Source organism: Macrobrachium rosenbergii, chromosome 36, assembly GCF_040412425.1.
Source record: "Macrobrachium rosenbergii isolate ZJJX-2024 chromosome 36, ASM4041242v1, whole genome shotgun sequence".
Lineage (NCBI taxonomy): Eukaryota > Metazoa > Arthropoda > Malacostraca > Decapoda > Palaemonidae > Macrobrachium > Macrobrachium rosenbergii.
In genome coordinates this window covers 16,093,668-16,114,223 of record NC_089776.1, presented here as the reverse complement: position 1 = coordinate 16,114,223, position 20,556 = coordinate 16,093,668, and the positions used below count along the sequence as shown (strand labels likewise).

The 20,556-nt window shown below is 40.7% G+C and overlaps 1 protein-coding gene across 3 annotated transcripts in view; it reads right to left on the bottom strand.

Moving 5' to 3' along the window:
• LOC136856667 (serine-rich adhesin for platelets-like) overlaps window positions 1–20,556 on the bottom strand; it is a 138,358-nt gene that overhangs the window by 31,830 nt on the left and 85,972 nt on the right. For all 3 annotated transcript variants that reach the window (XM_067134727.1, XM_067134725.1, XM_067134726.1), the window contains one exon: window positions 2,769–2,968. In XM_067134727.1, coding sequence (XP_066990828.1) covers window positions 2,769–2,968 — 200 coding nt within the window. The remainder of the gene's footprint in view (window positions 1–2,768; window positions 2,969–20,556) is intronic.

Sequence of the window (20,556 nt, the reverse complement as noted above, 5' to 3'; positions counted from 1 at the left end):
GCCCCATCACTTGGTCCTGAAACTCCTACAGTGCCAGAAATGCAGCTTTCAGTTCCAGGATAAATCTGAAACCTAGACTTAAGATTTATCTCTATTAGTCTCTGGGCACTCACAAAATTTTATCTAAGTTCACAAACGCTTGAGGCTCACAGTGTCACCTGCACAGACCACTCACTTTCCCCTCTTCTTTCTTGTGCCTTCTCTCTGTTCCTCTGCTCCTGTGTTTCTGCTTATATTTGCTGACCCTTGTTTTTAGCACCTCCTCCTAGTTATTCCATTTCGACTTTGGAGGTGTGTTCTATAAAATCCCTGTTGATAACTGGGATTGCTCCCTTTTGAAAACACTTCCTCTTGGTTCAATTCCAACCCTTGAAGGTGTGTCTCTGGGTATTCTTGTTGGGCACTGGCCAAGGGCTTTCCACAGGACATCCTTAGAGGTCTGGCACTGTTGGTACTGACTGGCCAAGCAGATAAGCCTGACCCTTGGAGGAGGAGCCTAAGTCCTTACCTTCTCCCCTCGAATTAATCTAGGGACTTAAAAAGGTCACTGGAGGTGTGAGACTATCATCAGTCTTGTCTAGTGTTAAGATGACAAATTCACCTTGGTCTTCATGTTGTAAACATTGAGGTATCCTTCATTAGCATCTGGGGTTCTTCATTAAACCACTGTACGCACATCCCCTTTTTCTAGGAGATACTCAACCATAATTGATATGGGCCAGGTCCGTGGTCTCGCATAAGGGAATCATTCATAGTTTCGTGTATCACACCATCTCTGTTCACTTTCACATCTGGGATTTTTCACTAAGACGCTGAAGATACCTTCTTTTCCATATAAAACACGCAACACTGATTTACTATTGAACTTCAGGTGGTCCCGACAACTGGGAATCCATTCAGGGTATCTCTTTATCGCTTATTGTCTGTATGTCCTTATTCATTCATTAGACTTGGTTTATAACTCCATTATATTTATATATTGTATCTCTTCTTTTTCTGTTATGTATTTCATTACAAGCTACTGTAGAGTAGTTCACATATTCTTTAATAAAATAGGGAAAAATCATATCTGTAAAAACATGAAACAAAACAAGCTCTAGCAAGTCAGATGTCTACCTAGCCCTCTTCAGCCATCCAACACCACATTCCCAACCTCCTCCAGCCAAGCAAACAGCTCCTCAGCTCCAACCACCTTCCAGAACAACCCCTTCTTTGAATGAGTTCCTCTACACAGCCTCACTGTCCCTGCTCTCCCATGGTACCCAAAGTTCTGACCCATCCTGCCACCTTGGAAACTTCTCCATGCCTCCCCCACCCCCTAAAACCCTTTCACAGTCTGTTTATGAATGTAAAAGGTGTTACCAACATTTTCCTAATGCCATGCAGCATTGCCAACCATCAGAGAGCAGTTTTTTCAATTATTCTGAAATTCATATATTTCATATACCCTTGGGGTCTTGGTCCCTGGTCTGGGTGTGTCGAAAAATGTCGAGTTCCAGATAATGGCGATCTGGATAACTGAGGAATTACTACTCACATTTTCTTCTGCTATATCTGGTGAAAGCTGACCTCATAGTTCTATAAGTTTCATGACATTTACGAGTCCATCACGGAACTGGTCAGCAAATACATATGCCTGAAGTCCTAGGTAATGATTGAAGACCTACCAAAAATATAACTACTCAAAAAGTCAAGAGCATCATCTACAAAGGGAGAGTCATCTATTGAGCTGTGTTCCTGGAATGTTCCCCAATCAGCTTTACCAAAGTTCCTTTTGGGTAACCTTGAAGATGGAGGATTTGAAGATACTGTACATTCATTACTATTGGAAAATGGTCACTGGTAAATCTATTATTTATCACTCTCCAATTCAAGTCAATAAGGCAGTCATCACTACATATGTGCCTGTCTGAACATGAAAATGTGGAGACTCCTCAGTATTTAGTATTCCCACATTTTCACTTACTATGATGGAAAACTTGCTATTTCCTCTTTGATTGGTAATGATATCACCCCACAGAAGGTTTCTACTACTCATATCTCCCAGAATAACATAGGGACATGGTAGCTGTTGATAAGGGATTTAAATTCATCACTGGGGGAGACTTCGCTAAGTGGTAGATAGAAAGGGCATACTGTATATGTTCTTTGCAAATGGATCTGCACAGCTATCACTTGCAGTGCAGACTGGATATTAACAGGATTTTGTGGGGTCATTATGAATATATAAAACTATGCCCCCATGGCTTCCTATACTGTATTTGTTATAAGGGGAATGATAGGCTGAATACTCTCATGGGCTCACAACAGTTATTATTACTAGTCATAGTCTTCTGCAAAGCTATACATACAGGAGACACTACTGATATGAGCAGCCTTAGTTCTCACATTTAGCTCTTAATACCTGACAGTTCCACTGGAGAAAATTCGTGAATTTTACTTCAATTTAGAGGCCAGTAAACTAGAGCCCCTGTGGAGAAAAATTCAAAACTGAAGATGTGAAGGATCATCAACCTTTATTGTACCATATCTGTATTATATGGCAGAGGTGATAGCAATGAAATTATTCACTTAGTGAGTAAAGGGGTGCATCTACTGGAGGATACTTGACTAACATGAAGTCTAGAGACTTACTTTATCAGTTGATAACTTACTTTGAACTCAGAACAGCATACGTAAAATAAGAGTTTCATAATCTGTATAGACACTTTTAATCGGTCCTACAGCTACTTATAATAATGTTTTAATATATCCTTATCTATTCTTACCACATAAGAAGGAACGTCCCATATGTGCAATTTCTTGACATTTCTGGAAAACACTCTAATTCCTGAATTTTGATCACAGGCAACAAATACAATAGAGAATTTCTTGTCACGGGGATAAACATTCTTGATGTATGAAGGCCACCAATCTTTCCGATATTTGACCCAAACAAGATCACCAACCTTTAATTTTTTGTTGTCCACTGCAAAAAACAAAGTACTGTATAAGACTGTATAGGTTGGAGACAAAAAGTACTCTCACAGGCTCTATTACATAATTGTGAGTACTGCAGGCAGTAGTAAACCTAGAGGAAACAAAACTTGCAAGTTACATATGACTTTCTCCAAACAAATTACAAAAAATAAAGGCGTGGTTATTCATTAATTTAACAAACTACGACTCTACCAGACTAATCTAATTTCATAAAACAAACTTATTAAAAGATGATAACAGAGTTACATGATGTAAAATATTAAATGCTGACAGCCACATATAAATCACTGAGTCTCTGAATGCTAGGAAAGTTGTGCATAACTTCCACTTCCACATTCTTAGAATCAATTTTGTTTTTTAGACTGCTGGTTAATCACTCTATAGTTTGTTGACTCTATTCCCATATAAATATTGCAGTTTCAATTTTTCAAAAACAATTTTTTCACATACAAAATGGAGAGTCAACAGAAATATTTCATCTGTCTGAGTACCCATGCAAATCCCTGAACATCCCTGGTGAAACTTGTCATTCTCTGAATGATCTGTACCAGCAAAAAGGTGAGGAAGGGAGGTGGTGTAGTGGCATTTGGAAAGTGGGTTTGTATGATGAAATTTGTATTTACTTTCCAATGTTTGTTTTGTTTGACAAATTTATTTTTTTTATTATGTTTGTTTTGTATGTATGTTTTTGTTTGAGAATGCATGATGTATTTGAGTGTTCATGTTTGTTGTCTTTTCTTTTTTGTTGCAGTTGAGTGATGGATGGTTGAGCTCCCCTTCACCTGTAATAGGAGATTTCCATTAGCAACTAACAAATTAGTCAAATAGCTGGAGAGGCCAAAACCAGCTGATTATATCTAAGGAACGTCACTTCCTTAGCCGTTGTTATCAGAAAGCACTGACGGAGTAAGAGGACGAGAGGTAATAAGCAGATAAGACTATAAGTGGTCGCAATAAGGCGCTAGTGGAGATATTCAAAATGATTTTCCGGAGGCTCAGCTGTGATTCATTAAGCTTTTATACCTGGATTTAGCTTTCTTCAAGGAAGTGTAATGCTTAGACAGAAGAAACAGTAAACTATTCCAGGGAATGCAAAACCCTTAAGGAAATGGAGAATTCACCTCAAAGAGGGAGACAGAAAAAGAGTAAGACTTAGAAGTTTGAGGTGAATCAAGGAAGTGAAAAGGTTATTGAAGAAGTTGATGCTGACAGTGAAAACTATGAAAGTAAAAATATAACACTGGCTCTCCTGATTTATTTGACATCAAGGCTTTGAATGATTCTTTGAATGATTCTTTGAAAACCAACACAGGATTAGTATTAAGACTAGTAAATTAGGTTAAGATTCTTTTGATGGTCGTTGTAGTATTAAGGTTAATAAATTAGGATGAGAAATACAAGTTTTCTTAACCTCTAAATCTGTTCCTTATCACCCATCTCCAGCAGTGTAAGTTAAGCTTGTACATAATATTTTGGTGCCCAACATGCAGCTTTGCTGGTAAAGTAAGAGTGGGGTTAAACAGTTGGAGAGAATGGAGGGAGCAGGTTTGGCAGGTATTGGGTTTGGTGAAGGGGAGCTAAGTCGGGAGCAGAGGTGGAAAAGGCTGACGGACATTGTGATAAGCCTGCAGGAAAGAGAAGATAAGTTGGTTGCAGAAGTGAGGGTGATGAACGAGAAAATCTTTGAGATAGCTAAGAAAGTGAAAAAGTGGCTAAGTGTGGGCCAGATGCTGTGAAAGGAAATGAAGATGCTGAGGCAAAAGGTTCGAAGGAGAAAATCCCTAAGGGAAGGAGGTATCAAGAAAGAGTAAGGAAGTACCAGCCATGGATGAGGACGGGATGAATGTGGTGAATGAAAGTGATGACGAAGAGAAAAGTAAGAAAATACAGGGGAAAGAAAAAGAAAACATGAAAGGGAAAAGGTGTGAAGAAAGAGGAGTTGAGTTTCTGGATTTGCAGGGATAGCTTAGACTCAGAAATTGAGAGTGATGTGAAGAGTGAAAGTGGTAGTAACAGCAGTGAAGACAGTAAGGGAGAAGTTAAGGGGGCCCAAAATGGTATTCCTGAGGGAAGTTCCCCGGACTGAAAAGTTTAACATAAAAAAAGGGAGAAATGTATATGAGTTCATTGACAAGTTTGAAAAGTATTGTGAGCAGAAGTATGGGGAGAATGATAGTGTGTGGGTGAAGCGGTTGGGAGAGTTTTTGGAAGGGCGACTGAAGTTGTACTATGAAAGTATGAGTGAAGGTGATCCACGGTACGAGTCCTTGAAGGCTCAAGTGATTAAGCAGGCTAACAGAATGAAGGGAAGTGTCATGTATAGGCAGGACGATAAGTCTGAAGAGGCAAAGATGAAAGCCGGAGAAGAAGTGGCCTTGTATACACACAGGTTGGAAGCTTTGGCTTGGGGGAAGTTTGGAAATGAAAGAATTGAGGAGAATAAACATCTCATGAGAAAATTCTTGGCCACAATCCCAGAGAAATTAGAGTGATTCTGAACGAGGAGAAAAAAGATAGAAAGCGGTGGTCTGGGAAGAGTTTGAATTGGGATTATGTTCTGGAAATCCTGGAAGACTTGAGAGTGGACAATGGAGGAACGAAGGAGACGTACGCTGGGTCTGATGTGGTAAGCGGAAGAACGTATAATGACATGTTGGTGAGTGAGGAGATAGGTGTGATGTGAGACTTGGAGGAGTGTAAAAAAGACCGGGTGGGAAGAGGAAGAAGGAATGGGCAAGTAAATGTGGGGAACAATAGGAAACGGGGCTGGAGCAGAAGCCGGAAGTAGTTTAGGAGTGGGAGAGTGAGTAGGGCAAATGTGAATGTGAGGGGAAATCCGATGGGAATGGGCAGTAGTGATAAGGAGTGGTACAGGTGAAGAAGGACTGGGCACATGAAAGCGAACTGCAGATGGGCCACTAGCGACTGTTTCTGCTGTGGCTGTGGAAAGGTAGGGCATCAAGTGAGAGACTGCCAGATTGGAAGGAGAGTAGGAGTAAGTGGAAGTCGTTGTGGAAACTGGAATGAGTAGACATTTTGCCAAGACATGCAAAAACCCTTAGAGCAAGTGTGAAGGATGTGGAATGGAGGGTCACATGAGAGAACTCTGCCGTAGCAAACCCCAACCCCAGGGAACCTAAGTATGAAGGGGGTTTACTGTGGTGAGCCCTCTGGTATGGAAGGGATAGATGCACAGTGCTCCCCATTTTTACATGGGGATAGGTTCCAGAACCTACCCTGGAAGTGGAAAATCCACAGAAATTGCAAAAATCCCCTCTAAAAATGCTTATAACTGGCTTATGACTGCCAAATACCTTGTACCCCTTAAACTAAAAAGCTTATAACTGCCTATTTTAACATTTTACTGCTTAACTTGATAGTTCAAACAAAAATATACCTTAAATTATCATACTAAAACAATACCACTTCACACAAAAATACCTCCCAAAACATGCAAAGTAACCTTACATTACAGTACTCTCCTACTACTGTTATTCTTAAGTAGGCTATATGCATCCATAAAATGCTTATAATGGCTTATTTTAACAGTTCATTGCCAAACTTGACTGTTCAAACAAAAATATACCTCAAACTATCATCCCAGGACACCCTAACAAATATCACTTCAAAGTCATGTAGCAAAATTAGGTAACAGCCTACAACTGTTACTCTTAAGTATCACCTATCATTTAGACACGCATGTTTTCTTCGACCAATGTAACTTTGCACATTGTTCTGAGCATACTGTAATGCACTGGGCACACATTTTATGTATACTGATATTTTCCCGTGTTGTAGGATAGTACTATTGTATAGAGCATATATATACTGTACATATTCTTTAATTAAAATATCAATTACTGTACCATAAACATAAAAAAAACATGAAAATAAACAAATCCAGCAAGTTCACAACTGATCATGGCGGTAGTATTGCCATATTTTTTGCTTTGTCTGATTTATTGTACCATCTTTCATTACTGTACAAGTTTAGTTGACTATATATTATTACACATATAATAGTACACAAGATAATATTTTATCACTGTTGATGTTTCATATCCAATCACCGTAAAAATATTTAAAATTCGAATTTCATACATAGGCAACTCTCAACATTCTCATCCCAGCTATAGTATAAGTGCCTTTGAATTCTCGTCCCCAGCAAGTTAGTACTGTGCTGTGCTTTGATGTATACACACTAAGGTTCTCTCTCTCTCAAACAGTATACATATACTGTACATTAATGAAAAATCAGCAAAATATCAATGAAGCGTTATTTTACTTACAGAATACATTTATACTGTGCTTAGACTTCGATGTAAAAACCAAAGTCTCTCTCTCCCTCTCTCAAACAGTACAGTAAACCCCACCGTATTTCGGGGGGGGATGCATACCGCACCCCCACACGAATAGCTAAAATTCGCGAATGCTTAAAACCCCTCCCAAAACACTTAGAACTGCCTATTTTGATAATTTAAACACAAGAAAAACCCTCTAAAAATGCTTATACCTGAGTATTTTAATAGTTTTACCACAAAAAGTGCATTTAGTCATGAAAATGATACGAACATACAGTAATTAGTGAATGTTTCTCGGTGAAAAATACCACGAATGGGAGAATTTTCCGCAAATAATGGGTAGATACATCCCACACAGAAATCTGCGAATGTGTGGGTCTGCAAATCGTGAGAATGCGAAAACAGGGGGTTTACTGTATACATATTCTTTAATAAAAAAAAAAAAGCAAAATATCAATGAAACGCTATTTCACTTACAGAATCCATTTATACTGTGTTTAGACTTCGATGTAAAAACTACAGTTCTCTCTCTCTCTCTCTCTCTCTCTCTCTCTCTCTCTGTATACATACTGTATATTTTAATGAAAATAATACAGTAATTAGTGAATAAATAGTGTTGTTCTATGGAAAAAAAAAAGGCAAATTAGTGATAATTTTAGAGATATGGCCCAAAGAGAAATCAACAAATTAGTGAAATTTCCTCCACGCACAAGTGAATGTGTTCCACAAAAATCTGCAACAAAATGAAATGGGGGAATGTGAAACGTGTAAAAAGACGGGGGGGGGGGCACTGTATCGCATGTGAGAGAGGGGTTTGTGAGTGGGAATGTTTGTTTTGGGGAACATATGGATCATTGTGTGTACCGGTTGAATGTGGTGGAGTGTTGTTGAAAGCGTTGATTGATACTGGTTGTAGATGAAAAAGGGATTTTGACAAAGGAAAAATCTATTTCTGGAGAGGGGACCGTGTCACCCGGTGAAAAAGTCCATTCAGCACTTATTTCTAGGTAATTCCGTTGCTAGATACCAGAGAAAGCTAAATGAAATGCTGGAGTTACTACCCCAGAGCGAGCTCCATTAGATGGAGTCGTGTATGGAAAAGGGTGAACTATAAAAACACGGAACCTTATCCTATAGAGATCCCAAAGTCAAAAGTCCCAGAGAGAGGTGCCGTTACAAACCCATGCACCACTCGCGGACAGTACACAAATCACCGCTAGCCGCATTCCATGAAAGCAACACCCCACCAGAATGATGTGTTTACTGGGGGGATCGACACATGACAGAGGTGGGTCACCGGGTGACACGGTCCCCTCTCCAGAAATAGATTTTTCCTTTGTCAAAATCCCTTTTCTGGATCGGGTCCCATGTCAGCCGGTGAAAAATTAACAGAGAAATAAATATCATTCTTAAACTGCAAGAGATAACAAAATGTAAGGGGAACAGAAGACCAAAGGTCCACCAAAAAATTTTAATTGTTAGCAATAATAACAAATAATGTACAAATGTAACTGATGGGAGCTTAAAATTAACATGACAATATAAAAAATATACTTAAACAAAATAATTATACAAAATTGAAAACATTATAACATAAATGTGTCAATTAGACAAATATACAGATAACAAGGTCAGGTGAGAAAGTCAAGGCACGCCTGACTGAAATGACTGTAAGGGGATAACTGAGGCAGTGGAGGAAGAATTGACTAGGAATCAGAAAGGGTACCAGAGGGAGGGACAACGTTCCCTGCGCGACTGCTGAGAATTTAAGAGCTTCTAAGGATTTCAAATAGTGACGTTTGAAAACCAAGGGTGACTTCAACCAGTGTATTTGGTAAGATCCGTGAAATTCATGTAATGGAAGTAGTTAATGGAGGTGGCCACAGCTCTAATATCATGAACTCTTGGGACTGAGTCAGGATTAGCCTGCTTGATAAAGTAAAGGATTTGTTGTCTAATAGCAGACATAGAGATATTAACCACCCCTCCCCTGATAAAGAGAGGCCCAGATGAGATGTGAGAGGACCTGTCTAAATAAGCCCTCAATGTATGAACTGGACACTAATAAAGTTTTATATACAGTATACTTACCCAGTAATTACATACTATTAGTTTCTTTTAACCGGCAGCTTAAAATTTTGAAACTGCAGGTCACGCTAGATTGTTTTGGTTATGGTGATGTGCCCCATCCACTTTCAGGTGGAAGAGGTACAATATAGCAAAGAGCTTCAATTTGTTTATGTCCAAGTGAGGGGAGGCAGGCAGGCTCCAATCATGTAATTACTGGGTAAGTATATAAAACTTTATTTTATTATAAAAATGTCATTTTCATATAGGTAACTTACCCAGTAATTACATAACTGATTCCCACACTGAATGGAGGTGGGAAGTTTGGACATATCTACCCCAAAACATTTTTAATAGTAATGAGCTGAGAATAGAAATTTGCTAATACTGAATCAATGTTGTTGAACCTTACCTGATAAGAGAGCTGCTACAGGTAGATACTGCCTCTGGTTGGCGCTCATCTTATCCAGCAGAGGTGAGGTGGTAAAGCCTTGAGGGCCTACTATTACAGTGGGTGCTTTGTAGTGACTGACTAATTTCTGAGGGCTAACAATGAAAAACAAGATGCCCCTGCCCAGGGCACAATACCATACAAAATAACCAGAGCAAATCTAGTTACCATAACCACCAAAATACTAATCAAAAACACCAATACCCAACCATTAAAACTAGGAGACCGGAGGGTACTCCAAGTATGTAGTACTCCCAGGCTCCCCAAAAAACTGAACACCCTAAGCAAGGTGAAGAGATTAAAGAAAGGACATTGCTTTCTACGTCTCCTCCCCCAACACCATGCCAGCCACGTAAAATGGACCCAAGGTACTGCATTGATCGTAAGTAGTTTCAATATCCCTTAAGTAATGAGATGCAAACACCGACTTGCACTTCCAAAACGTCGATTTTACAATCGACATGAGGGATAAACTGCCCTTAAACGCCAAAGAGGTAGCGACCGCTCTTATCTCATGGGCTTTTACCTTGCAAGAGGAGAGAGAGCCTTCGCTCACCATGGAGTGTGCTTCTGAAATCAAGTTCCTGAGAAAGAATGCCAGGGCATTCTTAGACAAAGTCGAGAGGGATATTTCACAGAACACCAAAGGTTTCTTGATGTACCAAGAATAGTCTTCGTTCTGTGAAGATAAAACTTAAGGGCCTTACTGGACAGAGAGCTCTTTCTTCTTCAGATGGGCCTACTATCTCAGACAAGCTCTTGACTGTAAAAGAACGAGGCCATGGATTCGATGGCAATTCGTTCTTGGCTAAAAAGTCTAAGGAAAAGGAGCAAGCTGCATTCCCCTGAGAAAATCCAATATTTTTTTCCAAAGCATGGATTTCACTGGATCTTTTGGCAGTGGCAAGGCGACCAGAAAAAGTTTTTCTGGTAAGATCCCTTAGAGAGATGGACTACATGGGCTCAAAACATGAACTGGCCAACCACTTAAGTACAACGTCTAGATTCCAGGACAGCAAAGGTTTTTCCTTAAGCTTTGCGGTATCAAAGGACTTAATAAGGTCGGACAAATCCTGGTTAAATGATAAGTCCATCCTTTTATGGTGGAAAACCGAGCTAAGCATTGCTCTGTAACCTTTAAAGGTAGAGGTGGAAAGTCCTTTAGTGGAGTGTAGAAACAGAAGAAAGTCCGCTATTTCTGTTACAGAGGTATTAGAAAAGGACACGTTATTTCGTCTGCACCAAGACCTGAAGATGAACACTTAGCCTGGTACACATTATCTGATGACTGTCTTCTGCACTTCGCAATGGTGTCTGCAGCCACTCTTGAAAAGCCCTTCTTTCGGAGCAGTCACCTAACAGTTTGAAACCTGTTAGGGCCAGAGAAGACAGGTTTTGGTGGAACCATCGTAAGTGAGGTTGCCTGAGAAGTTGTTGCTTCTGTGGCAGCAGTCTCGGGGAGTCCACAAGAAGTTACAGCAGATCTGGTAACCACTCCTTTGCTGGCCAGAAGGGGGCTATCAAAATCATGGACAGGTTTTGGTGAGACCAGAATTTGTTGATGACTTGTCTCACTAAACTGAATGGGAGAAAGGCATACAGATCTTTGCCCGACCAGTCCTGCAACATTGCATCGGTCGCCCATGCTAAGGGATCTGGTACTGGTGAGCAAGAGAAGAAGTTGGTGATTCCTGGGGGATGCAAACAAATCTATCATGGGCTTCCCCCAGAGCTTCCACAAATCCAGACAAACCAATGGGTCTAATGTCCATTCCATGGGAAGGATCTGTTTCTGATGGCTCAATTTGTCCACCAGAATGCTGAGTCGCCCTTGATAAACTGTGTTGTCACTTGTGTATTGTTCTGGTGTAACCAGTGAAGAAGACCCCTTGCTGCTTCGTACAGAGAGAAAGAGTGAGTTCCCCCCTGTTTCTTGATGTACGCCAGTGCTATCATGCTTCTGAATGCGATACTACTTTCTTCCTGCGAACTTCTGAAGTGAAGCACTGTAGGCCCAGAAATATCGCCTGTAACTCCTTTACATTGATGTGCCAGTTTTGCTGTTCTTGAGACCAGGTACCTGACACTTCTTTTAAGCCCAAAAGAGTTCCCCAACCTCGGTTCGACACGTCTGAAAAGAACTCTAGGCTGGGGTCCAGAGGTAGAAGAGATTTCCCTTCTGATAGCCTCTTCCTGGAACTCCACCAACGAAGATCCTCCTTGATTTCTACCATTATCGGACATACAAATGAGTCTGGGAACTTTTTCCTGTTCCAGCTGGCTCTGAGGAAGAATTGAAGAAGTCTCACGTGTGGCCTTCCCAGAGTGACGAATTGTTTCATGGACGAGAGGGTACCTAGAAGACTCATCCATTGATTGGCTGAGCAAGAGTTTAGTTCCAGAAAATCTTTCACTGTCTGAGGACACTAGTCTATTTTCTTCAGGACTGGGAAAACCCGAAAATCCCGAGAGTTGATCATCATTCCTAAATAAGGAATCTCCTGAGAAGGAGTCAGGCGAGACTTGTCCCGACCGATGAGGTGACCCAATTCTTGGGTCAAGAAAAGTTGTGTGAATGTCCTTCGTATACTGGGCTTCCGAGCGGGAACATAGCAACCAGTCATCGAGGTATAACATGATCTTTACCCCCATCAAATGAAGCCATTTCGCTAGGGGAGCCCATACCCTGGTAAACACTTGAGGAGCCGTCGAGAGACTGAAGCACAGAGCCTGAAATTGGAACGCCTTTGCCCTGAAACACAAACCTGAGGTACTTTCTTGAAGTCGGATGCACTGGAATATGAAAGTACGCGTCCTGCATGTCGATGGATGCCATCCATTCTCCCTGGTGAATGGATGCAAGAACAGATTGGTTTGTTTCCATCTTGAATGCTGTCTTTTTGACAAAGACATTTAGAGCACTTACGTCCAAAACGGGTCTCCAGTCCCCCGATGACTTTGGTACTACAAAGAGATGGTTGTAGAATCCCTGAGAATGAATGTCCTCTACTACCTCTATAGCCTCTTTCTGAATAAGAGACTTGGCCTCTAGCAAGAGAGCAGCAAATCTCTCTGAGCCTGGAGAGTAAGCCGTCAATTCGACAGGCTTGCGGACTAGAGGAGGTTTGTTCAGAAAGGGGATAGTGTAGCCTTCCTTCAGGACAGACACTATCCAGGGTTCTGCGCCCTTTTGTTCCCACCGTTCCCAAAAGCAGAGGAGCTGCGCTCCTACCTGAGTACGGAGGACTATATCTTCATTTCTTGGAGGAAGACTTGGAGGAAGACTTCTTGATGGAACACTGTGGGAAACAGGTATATGCTCTTGTTCTAGTATATGTTCTAGAATGGGAGCTCCAAAAGGGAGTAGGCTGCAGCGGAGACGAAGATCTGGGAGGAAAAGTCGAAGAATCCTTGGGGCGTCTTGCAGATTGGAAGAGCAGGTCCTGAGTGTTCTTTTTCTGCAGGTCAGAGGCAATGTCTAGTACTCTAGCCTGAGGAAAAAGATGCGTCTTGTCCAAGGGGGAGAAGAGGAGGGCTGATCTCTGAGACAGAGTGACACCTTTTGAAGTAAGAGAACACCAAAGCTCTCTTTTCTTAAGTACACCCATGCCGTGAGTGCTGGGACTAAAATCTTCGGAGCTGGAGGACATACAATGAGCACTCACTTGAAGGCCTTTCTGACGGCCTTTGGTTGCAGTCTGGGATTCATCAATAGAATGAACCGAAGGGGCGACTGCTCGGGGGCAGACCCCACTGACATCCCTTAGGCTACTAGTTTGACTCCTCCCAGGTGCTGGGGAGTATGTCAGGGACCTTGGCCTTGGAGAATCGGTGGGCCGAACAGCCACCTCCTCCACTACCACTGCACTTGCACTGGGTGCCACGGGGTACTCTGACTCACTTTTATCCATTAACACTTTCACAGATGACGGTAATTTAGTGATCAATTGCATAATTAACTCAAAGGGAGTGTCGATTTTCGACTCCAGACTGATGATGGTGTTGGGATCAGAAACATGAGAGCCAGATAAAGGAGAGGGTTGCACAGGTGGAGGAGATGGAATGGGACTGAAAGAAGCTACAGGAGCAATTGCATCCAACTTAGCGGATGAATCCTGACTAGCTAAGGCTTTACTAGATTCCCTAGCAACAGCTTTCCTCTTCCTATCTCTAGCTAATTTCTTAAGATGTGAATCTAAAGTCTTCCACTTCTTTAAATCCCAGTCACTACATTCCTCATATTGTAAATCCACTGAAGAAGTTTGTTCCTTACATTGAACACAAACACTGTGAGAGTTGTAGGATTCTTTAGTAAGTCTAGTATTGAAGCCTTTGCTACAATACCTAATACTAGAACTACCAGTGTCAGCCATCCTGGAAAATTATAAAGACAAGTCCAAAAAACCGGCAAAAAGTCGTACACCAATGATCAAAACTCACCTAACACTATCTAAATTGTGCTGAAAGACTACGAAAATAAATACTTCACCAACCGTAGATACAACAAACAACCAGCAAAGTATAAATTTCAAAATTCGAGCTGCTGCCAACCACAGTTGGCCAGAAAACAAATTGAAGCTCTTTGCTATGTTGTACCACTTCTTCCACCCGAAGGTGGGCGGGGCACGTCACCATAACCAAAACAAACTAGCGTGACCAGCAATTTCAAAATTTTAAACTGCCAGTTAAAAGAAACTAATAGCTATGTAATTACTGGGTAAGTTACTTATATAAAATGTGGTTTTCAGAAAGGCGTATCAGAAAATAAAAGAAAGTGTAGCACGGAAGGAGGAATTTGCTCGATATGTAACAGGGATTGGAGGACTGGAAGTAAGGGTGTGGGTGAGGTTTGTGGAGTCTGATGTGGTTGCAGTAATAAGGTTGGAGGAGGAGGATTTTTATGTTGTGGATAGAGTGAATGAGAGGCATATGTTGTTGGGGTATGCATTTTTGAAGAAAAACAGGATAAAAGTGTGCCCAGAACAAGAAATCATAGAGATATGAATTGTTATCAGAAAGTACTGATGGAGTACAACGATGAGAGATAATAAGCAGATAAGACGTAAGTGGTCGCAATAAGGCACTAGTGGAAAGATATTCACAATGATTTTCCAAAGACTCACCTGTGATTCATTCAGCTTTTTTACTCGGATTCAGTTTTCTGCAAGGAAGTGTAATGCTTAGACAGAAGAAACAGAAAACTATTCCAGAGAATGCAGAAGCCATAAGTACTGTATATTATAGGAAAATGAGAAATCACCTCAATGAGGGAGAGAGAAAAAGAGTAAGACTGAGAAGTTTGAGGTGAATCAAGGAAGTGAAAAGGTTACTGACAGTGAAAACTATGAAAGTAAAGAATATAACATCGGCTCTCCTGATTTATTTGACATCTAAGCCTTGAATGATTCTTTGAAAACCAACACAGGTTTAGCATTAAGATTAATAAATTAGGTTAAGGTTCTTTTGATGGTCATTGTAGTATTAAGATTAATAAATTAGGTTAAGGTTCTTTTGATGGTCATTGCAGTATTAACGTTAATAAATTAGGTTAAGGTTCTTTTGATGGTCATTGTAGTATTAAGATTAATAAATTAGGTTAAGGTTCTTATGATGGTCGTTGCAATATTAAGGTTAATAAATTAGGATAGGAAATAAGAGTTTTCTTATTCAACCTCTAAATCTATTCCGTAACTCATCTTCAACAGTGTATAAGAAAAAGCCCCTAAAATGGGACTCTTTCTGTATAGTAATGGGTTTGTATAGTAAAAAAAATAATTATGTTTGAACAAAATTTAGTCATTAAAAAACAAACTCTTTAAGATTGCTTGAATAATTATTTAAGTGGGTAGGACTCACTGCCCTGATGATATCACTAACCAGGAAAATGGGACTTGATGAATCCTTGGAGCAAGGGTGAATAGTATTCAGTGGACTTCAGTATTTAACAAGTCATAAAATTACTAGAACCCTATTGGTAAGGTTATGGGTTGCAGTTTCTGGCTGGAAAAAAGCTAAAGACAGAGAATGACATACACCTAACCAATGAAATGTAAAAGCAAGTATCCAAGAGATTTGTTAGAGGGATGAGTACTAAAAATCTTACAGCCTCCTTTTCTCAAGTCTAGCAAAACTTGAGCTGAGACTTACAGGACAACGAGAATACAAATCCAAAGATTTATGGATCCAATTTCTTTAAATAATGGTGTACAAAAAAGGAAAGGTACCTCTTGGATGTTATGTTTGATACTGAATCAGTTTCCATATTAGTTTTAAAAGAATTTAATCGTTCTGTTAGATAAATACAGACGAGTCTCATCATTTCTTCAAGGTCTACTCTTCTTAGGGTAATGCTTCATGGTCCCAACTGAGTAAGGGGCTAGGTCTGCCTTATTTTCTAGTCAAACTGACAGAGATAGAATAAAAAAAGGTTGGAAAGCTTGTGGATAAGAACAAGTTGTATGCAACTTTGCTACAACCCTTGGCGCATAAGACAATCCAGTACTCTATCAGTGATTGTACTGAAAGGGCATGAATTTCATTAATACAATGGTCAGGAGCAAAAGCTAATAAGAAGGCAATGATATATGTCAAGTCCTTGACAAAGGAACATTACTGACAATCTGCTGATATACTGCAGGATATACTGAACCATTTTCCAAGACCACTCTAATACATCTGATTAAATTATGTGTCAAAGAATTTAAATTTGATTTCAATGGAAAATTTTACTCTGAAAATTTGGGTAAGACAATGGATAACTCTTTGTCTTCACTGTTGAGTACTAATTTGCATATGAAATTTTTGAGACCAAAATATTAAACAATACACACTGTCAAATTCAGTAATCCCTAAATTATCCGGTTTGCCATTAGCTGGCGCTTGACATTATCCGACACACCCAGACCAGGGATCAAGGCTCCAAAGATATATGATATACAAATTTTTAAAAAATTTTTAATGTCACCCTCCAATGGCTGGCAATGCTGCATGGTCTCAAGAAAATGTTGGTAACACTGCCGACACTCGGACTGACTGGGAAAAGGTTTTGGGGGATGGGGGAGGCCTCAAGAAGTTTCCACAGTGGGGGGGGGTCAGATGGCTTGCTGCCATGGAGAGGAGGGGAAATAAGGCTGGGTAGCGGAAGGCTCAGAGAAAAGGATTGCTTTGGTAGGTGGGTGGAGCTGGGTAGTAGTTTTTACGACTGGGAAGGGGGTGGGGATAAAGTGTTGGATGGACGAAGCGGACCAGTAGACCTGACTTGATAAGAGTTTGTTTGCTTTCATGTTGTGTTTACAATACAGTACCTCACATTTTTAAAAGCATATGTACAGTACTGTACTGAAAAAGAAAGTATACCTTAGTTTTACCAGACCACTGAGCTGATTAACAGCCCTCCTAAGACTGGCCCGAAGGATTAGACTTGTTTAACATGGCTAAGAACCAACTGGTTACTTAGCAACAGGACCTACAGCTTATTGTGGAATCTGAACCACATTATAGCGAGAAATGAATTTCTATCACCAGAAATAAATTCCTCTAACTCTTCATTAGCTGGCCGGAGAGTGAACTCGGGCCTAAAGAGTACTGTACTGAGATACGGGGAGAGAGAGAGAGAGAGAGAGAGAGAGAGAGAGAGAGAGAGAGAGAGAGAGAGAGAGAGAGAGAGAGAGAGAGAGAGAGAGAAACAATAAACAAGGTATATTTGCATCAAGTACAGGAACACACACACTCTTTTTCATTTGTTTTATATAACAGTATTCTTGCTTATATTTTTGCTGTATTTTCTCATTATTTATTTTTTTTAACCAAAATATGAATGCAATCCTGTGCGTAGGCTACAAAAGAGAGAGAGAGAGAGAGAGAGAGAGAGAGAGAGAGAGAGAGAGAGAGAGAGAGAGAGAGAGAGAGAGAGAGAGAGAAACTGAGGTATGTTTACATCGAAGTCTAAGCACAGTAACACACACATCCTTTACTTTTTTTATCTATATTTTATGCTACAAAATTCTTGTTTATATTTTTACTGTACTTTCTTATTTTTTACTCTTTCACACCAAAAGATAAATGAGTAGGGTATGTATGTATGCATACACACTCATTCCATGCTTTCAGATAACTTGCTACAGCCTGTTAGGTTTTGTGTTGCCTATGTATGAAATTTGGATTTTAAATATTTTTACGGTGCTTAGAGATGAAACATTAAGTGATAAAATATTCTCTTGTGTACTGTTATGAGTGATAATCATAGTCAACTAAACTTGTAATAAAGTACAATACAGTAAATGAGACAAAGCAAAAAATATGGCAATACGTACCTACGTATGCACGAACTTATTTGACGGGTCATGAACTTCATGGGTTTGTTTAGTTCCGTGTTTTTATGTTTATGGTACAGTAATTGATATTTCATTAAAGGATATGTGCAGTACGGATTCAGTCGACCCCCATTATATCGTGGCTCTGATGGGTCTAAATTTTGACAAATCTGCACAACAAAGTCAATGAAGTCCTGTTCTTCCTCCATGGCCTCAACCAGAGCCAAGTTGCCCTGGCTTTCGAGCTCTGTTATATACCACTCTGCCTCTGACTGCCTCTCTTCCATGCTGGCCGAAGCAGACGTCTCTCTGCTGCCAACAATCCCTGCAGCAAAGCATTGATCGCTACCCTGCTATTTTTTGGGCTACTGCTTCAATCTGCTTGGTGGAAACTGGGCAGCACCAGAGGAGGGGAGTTCTTCAGTCTTACCAGCACAGACCTGGAGGGCAAAGATCAACATCTGGGTATGTGGGGCTAAAGTGGGGCAAGACTCACCTCGAACATTCCCTAAGAGTATCTATCCTGCCTTTCCAACTGACATCTGGACCTATCTCTTGAGGTGCACCCGCAGTGGGAACATCTTCCCCATCTGTGGGAGCACCCCAAAGAGCCACTATGCTGTTCTCTCTTAGACCTGGCGGGAGGAACGGCTCATGAAGCGAGCTCTTTCCTGAGAGCTGCTTCCCACTAACATACTCTGTCCTGCTGTCCAGCTCCGGTTGGATTTGCTACTTCTGCTATTCCTGGAGGATAACCTGTCTCTGAAGGGACTGTCCTCAGGAAGGGAAAGAGACAGAGAAGATACAGGAGGATGGTAAGGAGGTTACTGAGGGTGATCAGTCTTTTCTGCCACTCTCTGAAGTTGCAGCAGAATGTCCCTTCTCCAGATGCTGGTCCTCGGAAGGGGGAGAAGAATGGGCCACCAAACTGGAACAGGAACATTGCTTGTTCCCTGACATGGAATCCTCCCCTTTGATGTCAGGCACACCTCCAGGGGAGGGTAGAGCTTGAGAATGCGCAAAGTGCTGTGGTCCCTTATGCCATGATTAAGGACAATGATGGGTTGAAGGCTGGCTCCAACCGACATTACCTGCCCTGACTGCCCATTTTACCAAGAACTGCAGGATCTTCTTTGTCGTTTTGCCTGGCATAGGTTCTTCTGTATTATTATTATTATTAAAATAGTTTAACCAGACCACTGAGCTGACCACCAGCTCTCATAGGGCTGGCCCGAAGGATTAGGATGGAATGACAAGTCTAGGCTAGAAGCCTAGCACTGGGACCTAATAGGTCACTTGTCAATGATGATAAACGAAAATGAAAATGAAATTAAAAGCTGTTAAAACGTAACAATGACAGTGGAGAGATGGTAGTTGGGGGAGGCATTGTTGGCGGAAGGGCCCTTGGAGAGGAGGAAATTACTGGAGGGAGAGGTGAAAGACTCTTCATCATTTCCCTAGAATAGAAATGCCCTTCTTATGCCTCCTCTTCTCATATAAGGCCCACTGAGATGCCTGACACTCCTCACATTTGATACACTTAGCGTCCCTCAAACACTCTTCCCCAACATGAGATACACAAAATACGTGGAGTGTGGATCTACTGCTATTGGGGACATGAACTGGCTACATGGCTTGCCTTTGCCAACACAATGCCTGAATTTGGGATTATTTTTTTCCACAGTAGCCATAATACCAGACATGGGATTGTACATTCATGAGGCACACAAAGCACAGCTAAAACAAAGGAGGTCAGCCATATGGTTCGCACACCAGAATAAATAAAACACTATCACGACCTCGTGCCCTAAAATCTCACAAATTTCTACATATTCTAAAATCATTTGGCTACCTACTAGGGGTACTAGCATGAAACAAAGGAATATCATGCACAAAGAGAAATCTCAGCATAAAAATAAGAAGACACGCAGTGACAACTGGGTGCTAATACAGCTGAGAACACAGTCGGCAAGACACGCTGACTCAGGTCGCGTGCCCACACCTACAGGATTGTTTTTTTTTTAGTAACAACCAAAGCACACCCTGTGAGAGAAAGCATAGGTTTGTATTCCTGTTGAACAAACAGTCCATGCTACTACAGTACAGTTCAACTGCTTGAGGAATTACAGAAACCTGTCACTTACCCCAGCCAATTATAAAAACAAAAATCAAATACTGATGGTAACAGTTTAGTTTTAAAAAGACTGCCAAAGTCATTAATATATTACAAATCCCATGTCTGATAGGCAGGAAAGCTTAATTTGCCACTTCTTTTACATCAGCACAAACTCAGATTATAGTGAACTTTAATAAATAGCATCTTACTGGTTTTTTATTACTTTAATTATTAATACAAATCTAGAGCATAAAACAATTCCTTCATAAATAGGCTTAGTTACAGGGCCATGTAAAGCATCCAGTTTATAACACCAATCAAAAGTTACCA